The sequence below is a fragment of the Aplysia californica genome, unplaced genomic scaffold (genome assembly GCF_000002075.1).
Source record: "Aplysia californica isolate F4 #8 unplaced genomic scaffold, AplCal3.0 scaffold00660, whole genome shotgun sequence".
NCBI classification, from domain to species: domain Eukaryota; kingdom Metazoa; phylum Mollusca; class Gastropoda; order Aplysiida; family Aplysiidae; genus Aplysia; species Aplysia californica.
The window spans coordinates 233,303-240,427 of record NW_004797930.1 but is presented as its reverse complement, the minus strand read 5'-3'; the positions used below and the strand labels follow the sequence as shown (position 1 = coordinate 240,427).

Genomic DNA, 7,125 nt, shown 5'->3' with positions numbered 1-7,125 from the left:
TATGTTCAAATGCACATAGCTCAAAAACCGTATTAGATAAAGCAAATCTGTTTGCAGATTCTGAAAATAAGAGGTTGAAATAGTACAGGCACAAAGAATAGTGAATGAGGAAGAAAAATAAAGTTCTCTCTGAGTGAATTGAAAATCTAGACAAATTGGGGGCAAAACTTTTTTTTTCACACTAAAACATCATCATATATGGTCATATAAATTGACATAAAACATAAATAGAAGGCAAATCAACATATTTATTGTTTTAAAAAAAAACAATATTAGATTGAAACATATGACAATTCTGATGAGAATGACATGAAATGATAGGTGGGGGATGATGATGATGACGATGATGATGATGATGAAAAGATGATGGCTGAAAAAGAAAACAATATTTAGGCATAGTGTTTTTTTGTAGGAAAGATTTCAAAACACGGATGGACACAGAGTGCCTTGTTGCACTTGCTGCATTCAAATTGTGTCACTTTCCTCTTGCTTTTCTGGGTTTTGGCCATAGCCTCCCCCTGATTTTTGTCGCTTAGGACCTATAAAATGTAAACAAACTTCATCGCATAAATGTATGCGGTGCGATCTCAACGGTTCTCAAATCCATCGCACATATGTATGCGATGTGTTTCCAATGAGACTAAAGCTCCTTCTATTGCTGTTTTAAGTAAATCTAATTTTGGACATTAGTAAAACAACTGTGACAACTCTGGACTCACTAAAGATAAAAAAGTGAACTTAAATGTTGTTTTGTAGCCTAGTCAATTGTTTTTCTATTCAGTGTAGTGATAACTGAAACAAAAACCTTTACTAAGGTGTTTTTGGACAACATTCAATAAAACAAAACAATAAAAAAGTACACTGTTTCAGTTTGATAAAGAAATTTCCTGCCCATTGAGAAAAAGATCTAGCTGCTAGTCAACCTTAACTTCACATGGCCCAGAACCTTACTGATGGCTCTTTATGTTTTAAAAAAGAAACCCGGAGTGACTATTTGTGTCTATAAGACATATTATGCACTAAAAATAGATGATGTAATAAAAGAAAACAGACATCACTGAACTGCCTGACAGAACCAGTAAGACGTTAATCCAGAAAGGGACAAGAGGTTTCACATGCTTGCACCTTTAAGAGAATCGCTTTGAATCAAAACATAACGTTAGAATCAAATAAAACACGTAAGACTAAGAGCAGAGACACGCCCACTCACATGTAAACAAACTTTTTAGCCACATTAAAAATAGCCGCCAACAAACTCAAATGTGTCCGTGTCACATAACCTCGTACGGACTCTAGTTTAAAAGGGGGTAACTCTATGCAGACTGTAAATATTATCATCTCTCGACATTGTTTGACTTTTATTTGACTTTGTTCGAATTTCATTTGCAGGTCTTGTGGCTTCTAGCTTTAGGCTGACAGGCCGACGTCATCTGTAAGAAAGTGGCTCGAAAAGAAGAACTCATTTCCAGGAACACGAACAAGTTGATGGAGCCGTTTACGAGGTCGAAGAAGAAACACAGGTAACTTGACACCTAGAGGGATGATACAAAGTAATTTTTGGTTTTCGAAAGTATAAAGAGAGTCTATTTGTGTATGAGTGTGTGTGTGTATGGGGTTTTTTTGGTTGTTGTTTTGTTGTTGTCGTTTGTTTGTTGTTTTTTTTTTGGGGGGGGGGGTCTGGTGGATGTGATTGTGTTTTTGGGTGGGTGATTATTTGAGTGGGTAGTCGGGTGGGCGTGTATTTGTATGTGAGTGTCTGAGAACAAACATATAATATTATATGGTCACATAAACGAGAGAACTTCTTTAGGTCTTTATTCAAGACCTAGAACATCTAACTCTCACTGGAAAAATGGAAAACAAATGAAGCAGGGGGTACACCCAGAGCAACCTATTTAGAGAGCTTAAACAAATGGGTGACGAGGAAAGATCAGGATATCATTATTAGGCTTTTTTAGAGCATCAGAGCACAGAACTGAATTGAGAACCATGATCACCGATGTCTGTTGCAGATCTGGCAAAGTGATGATAATGAAAGTAGTATAGTTTTTTTTATAGTAGAGGGTTTTACGGCGCTCGCAACTGCAGAAGGTCATATGAGCGCCAACAGGTGGGTGTCAACAGAGAAGTCTTTACAGGGAATCAGACTTAGACTGCTCACCTCTCTAGCTTCAACAGCACAAGGTCTGCTTCGACTACCAAGGCACCCCAAAATAGCAGGTCACAAGAGAGTGACAAATACACAAAAGAAGTAGAGGAAAATGACAAAAGTAAGGATCAGGAAAGAAAAAGAAGCAGTTCCCTGTTGTAGATCAGGCACAGTTATGAGCGTGACATGAATCAACCCATTTACAATTCTACTGCGCATGAACGAGAAATGTCCTCCCTTTGGGAATGGCCTACAGACACTTCAGTCAGTGGCACCCCGGGGGGGGGGGGGAATTTATAATGAAAGTGAAAGTAAAAGATAGTGTACATCGAACCTGTCCATAATTTGCACAACGACACACCCTCAGTGACCACCCACCTGAAAGCCGTGTGACCGATGTATACTTGACATTAGCGAGGCGTGTTGACAAAATGAGTTACTGCTAGAAAAACTCAAATGGAGATGTTGCGCTTTGTTTGTTTGTTTGTTTGTTTGTTTGTCTGGGTATAGAGAAGCACAGCGACACAATAATGGTCATTTAGTGCTGGGGGAAAGTAAGACAGACAGACATACATAGACAACAGAGGAAAAGTAAAGAGATAAGACCTTCCAGCGGCGCCCTCCAACCAAGAGCAGAGATGCTGTGCAAGAATTGACACATCAGATTTGTAGATTTTAACTGATGCCATTTTTGCTGCAGACTGATGCTTGTATCTCCCCTTGACACCCACCGGTACAAGTGGAAGAAAAAAATAAAGTAAGTAAGCCATTTTCTCTACTTAAACACGTCTTTTACTATTTCAAGCAAATAATTGTACAAACCCAACCTATACATTTCTTTTTTCTTTTTCTGTCCATATTATAAGGCTGAAATTCAAAAATTTACTCATTTCATCAGCTCATTATCTCACATTTATGGTGAGCCTAAATTCACCAACCACTCGGGTACTGACAACGGGGGGGGGGTGTATGTGTGTGTATGTGTTTGTTTGTGTAAATGTGTGTGTAAGTGAGTGTTTTTGTGTGCTTTTGTGTGTTTGTATATTTATTTTTTTTTGTGTGGGTGGTCACCGGGATGTGTCCTTGAACAAGACACGATGACCCAAGGTAAAAAAATGGGCGCTGCACAATGGGGATCAGCAATAGAATGTTTGCAAAATTGACTAGATTATGGTGACATTGTATATATATCATAATATGTGAGTATGTTTGTGTGGACTTTTTTTTGGGGGGGGGGGGTAAGTGTTTTACGTCTTACAAAAGAAGTAAAACAGCTGCTTAAAGTCGTTTAAGCGCGCGGGACACAATTAACATATTCAGTTGGTTGGAACATTTTGAAATTTGCCCGGGTTGCGGCCGAAGCCTGCTCTTATCAAGATGCGCAACTTGCACACGGAACCTCCGAGATTTTTCACCCTTGTCCGAGAAGACTAGGTGTAGATATTTCCTACAAGAAGATCAGGGGTGAGGCGCGCGCTCATATGACCTTAGCAGTTGCGAGCGCCGTAAAACCCTATACTACATACATAGAGGTGAGGCTGAAAAACAGCAGTAAGAACGCGCCAAGGAGTAGCAGTAGAAAGGCTGCAGAAAGAATCAAGAACACAGAGGAGGGGGCAGCGGAGGTGAGGGCGTGGGGGCAGAAAATGGAAACGAAAGCAGACGACAGAACATTGCAAGAGAGCAGGAAAGGAGTTGAAAGGGGACACTTTTTTAGAAGAAAATTTTCGTCGCTATCCGAATTCGAATCCGGGACCAATTGAATGAGAGGCAAACAACATAACCTCCTTAGGCCACGAGAGCCCCTATTTGTGTGTTTGAAAAGAAAGACAAGGAAAACTGCTTGTTTAAATGATTTTCCTTTAGCGTTAAAAAGACTGGACTCAAACAATGGCATATCTTTTAATTGTCTGCAATGTTGCAATATTTTGTATTTGGTATACTTTAGGTATGCATTTGTGTGTTTAAATGTGCATTTGTGTGCTCATGAATGTACCAGTTTCTGTAGTGTAGTGGCCAGACGCTTCGTAGCCGCATACAGGAGACTTCAGTTCAATTCCCGAGAGGGGAGAAGTTTTTTGTGTAGCTAGGTCTCTCTGCTGAGATGTCGTACCTTCCTCACACTGGGTTAGCCCAGACAGGCAGAGTCGGAAGCCTGCCTCCTAAATGATCCAAAATGTGTCGACAGGGCGTAACAGCCACAACATTTAAAAGAAAAGAAACTAAAACACACACACACACACATACACACACACACACACACACACACACACACACACACACACACACACACACACACACACACACACACACACACAAACGTGTATGTTTCGAGGCAACATGCAACTGGTCCCCCATACGTCACCTGGATAAAGTTGTGGTACTTCCTCAGGAAGTAAAACTCGTAAACAAAGATTTTGACGAAGTAGATGATTATCCGAGGGAACAAACTGATGATGTAGATGGCTATGATGACCAGCAACATCTTGACCACCTGTCTGTCCCGGGAAGAGAGCTGCTGCTTCTCGGCTCCTCCGTCCAGTTCCTGGAGATGAGATGAGATGAAAAGAGATGGGATGAGATCAGATAAAATTAGATGAAGTGAGATGGGATGAGAGGAATACGGTGCGCCTCGACCCTGTGAATCTTGGGCCGGACCGGACAGACTTGAAAATGTCGTCATTCCGACTGTCACTGTCTGCATCAACAACAGTAACTGTTATTTACACTTTTGTTTATAATAAGCTGTAGAAGGCCAAAGCTAAATCAATATTTAAGGTGTTTTTCAAAGTAAGATTTCGAAATACCAAACGAAATATAAGTACGTACGTTTTTGTTTAAAGTAAAACTGGAGTTCCTAAGGAAATATAAACACGCACGTTTTTTGTTCAAAGTAAGACTGTGAGTTTAAGTAAAGATATTGCCCAAAGCATAGTGAAACATTGACGTTTTTGTTTGAAGTAAGACTGTGGAATTCCCAAGCAAACTGGCAATACCTACGTTTTTATTTCGGAAGCTAGAAGCTTGTCTCAAACGTTGTGTGATGACGCCGGTGCAAAACGTGATGACAGCAAAACTCAGACACGGACATATGACTCCGATGAGGTTGTAGTATTGGAACAGAGGACCTTTGTTGGCCAAGGCAAATGTATTGTACTTGTAGATAGCCACCGAGGCGTTGTAGCGAGGATTCCACACATACACAATGTCGTAGATTCCAAACATGACAGAAAAACCGCCAAAAACCACAAGAGAAATCGCGATGCACATGAAGGCGGAGATTTTCCTGGTGAGCAGCCACTTGACGTGGAGGGGGAAACAGACGCAGAGACATCTCTCTACAGCAACGTACGCCGCAAGGGCGCTGGTCACGTAGGTGGAGAAGCTTAGCGAGTAGCTAAAAACAACCTGGGAGATAATCCTCCAGCTCTGAGCTTTTGGCGGGGATATCAGCTCCATGGGACCCACAATTCTCTGCATAGCGCCACCCAAAGATTTGATCAAGTCCCATACGGCGATGGTCGTCATAGAAATGCTGACGCTGTCTTTGAAACCTTGTTTACAGAAAACGGCGATAACTAAGGTATTGGAGACGATACCGATTATGGATACGATGAAGGAAAGGCCCAGGTCGAAAACGTTCTCAATAATCTTTGTGGTGGCTGTGGAGATAAATGTCTCTGAGGGTACAAACACACTCGCCGGAGTGACGAGGATTCCCTTAGTGCGGATTAAAGCTTCTGAAGTAGAAGACATCTTGGAGAGATGAGCGTAAGTAAGAACACGAGATATCCCTGTTGCGTATCTTTCAGAGAATCAAGTGATTTTGGTAGCTCACCTCACCGTCTAAAGCAAAAGCAGAGAGCTGAGGGGAAATAAAAAATAGAAAAATCATAATTATCATGTGAATGAAGGATGCTCAACTTGAAACTGCAGTGACCTACAATGATGGGGGGGGGGGGGGGGGGGGGAACAGACAACCACGACGTTCCCAAAATTATAGTTACAGGCGAAATTGCATTAATACAGCGCATATCCACGCTCTGCAGTATGCTCTTTGCTGCTTTTCTAACATTACTAACCCAGCAAACCCTAGAACACTCAGAAAAATTATCGGCTTCCCGGAAAGCATACAGTGGAAGCTACCGCACTTTTCAAATCATCATACGAGTTCGCATATTTACAACTAGCGTGCATGTTGTTGAATGCTTTGTAAAGTTTGAGATGATTAAAACAAAGTCCAAAAATCTATTCGGTGAATAAAGTTATAATAAGATTGAATAACAAGATAGTTCAATCCTTTCTTTGAACCAATTAAAAAATTGTCCTCGAAGTCCCGTGTGCCCTCTTCAAAAAGCTCCCGCTTTGCAAACAGAGATACCCTACTCGTGAGAAAAAAATTGAAGTGAAATAAACAAGTTGTGCTATTCATATATTCTTCCTCAAAACAAAGACTGCGGCGCCATCTGAAGCAATGCACAGACTTCCGCGGACGCTTTTTTGGCTAAGAGAACTTGGCCTATCTTGTTAGGTAAGATCTTTGGTTAGACCCCAAAACAGCGCGTATGGTTTTTCCAACTTTTATCACACCCAAGTTTTGCTAGCCAGAACGGTGAAAGCTATAATTGTAATGCAGTTATAAATCCCGTACGGTCAACGCGATTGCCGTGATCGGCTTATTTTAGGACGTACATTGTACGGGAGGACGCCATCTTGACACACAGTGTTGGACGCTCAGTGTGCAGGAGCTGTCACGAAGGGGTTAAAGAATTTGTCAAATTACCAGAATGCTCATCCTCAATGAGTTAATAAGAATTTGTTTTAAAAAGCTACAAGTGCAGGCTCCAAGTCTCGTGAGAGTCTATTTCTATTCACTCTTGTAGCTTTGTCTGTAAGTTGTAAAAAAACGACAAAAACATGGAGTATGGATATCATGATCAATACTAACAAAACGAGTTATTCGCTTAGCATAGTCG

At 41.1% G+C, this 7,125-nt stretch overlaps 1 protein-coding gene across 1 annotated transcript; it reads right to left on the bottom strand.

The window, feature by feature from the left end:
• Positions 1-1,379: 1,379 nt before the first annotated feature.
• LOC101860363 lies at positions 1,380-5,905 on the bottom strand. Its single transcript, XM_005108106.1, has 3 exons — positions 5,150-5,905; positions 4,515-4,694; positions 1,380-1,532 (listed from the first exon to the last, which is right to left on the bottom strand). The coding sequence occupies exons 1-3, from the start codon at positions 5,903-5,905 to the stop codon at positions 1,380-1,382; spliced, it is 1,089 nt and encodes a 362-aa protein (XP_005108163.1).
• Positions 5,906-7,125: the final 1,220 nt, after the last annotated feature.

Coding starts and splice junctions, on each gene's coding strand:
- LOC101860363 (XM_005108106.1), bottom strand. CDS start 5,905: ATGTCTTCTACTTCAGAAGCTTTAATCCGCACTAAGGGAATCCTCGTC. Junction 4,695..5,149: donor CTAGCTTCCGAAATAAAAAC/GTAGGTATTGCC, acceptor TCTCATCTCCAG/GAACTGGACGGAGGAGCCGA. Junction 1,533..4,514: donor AGTACCACAACTTTATCCAG/GTGACGTATGGG, acceptor TCATCCCTCTAG/GTGTCAAGTTACCTGTGTTT.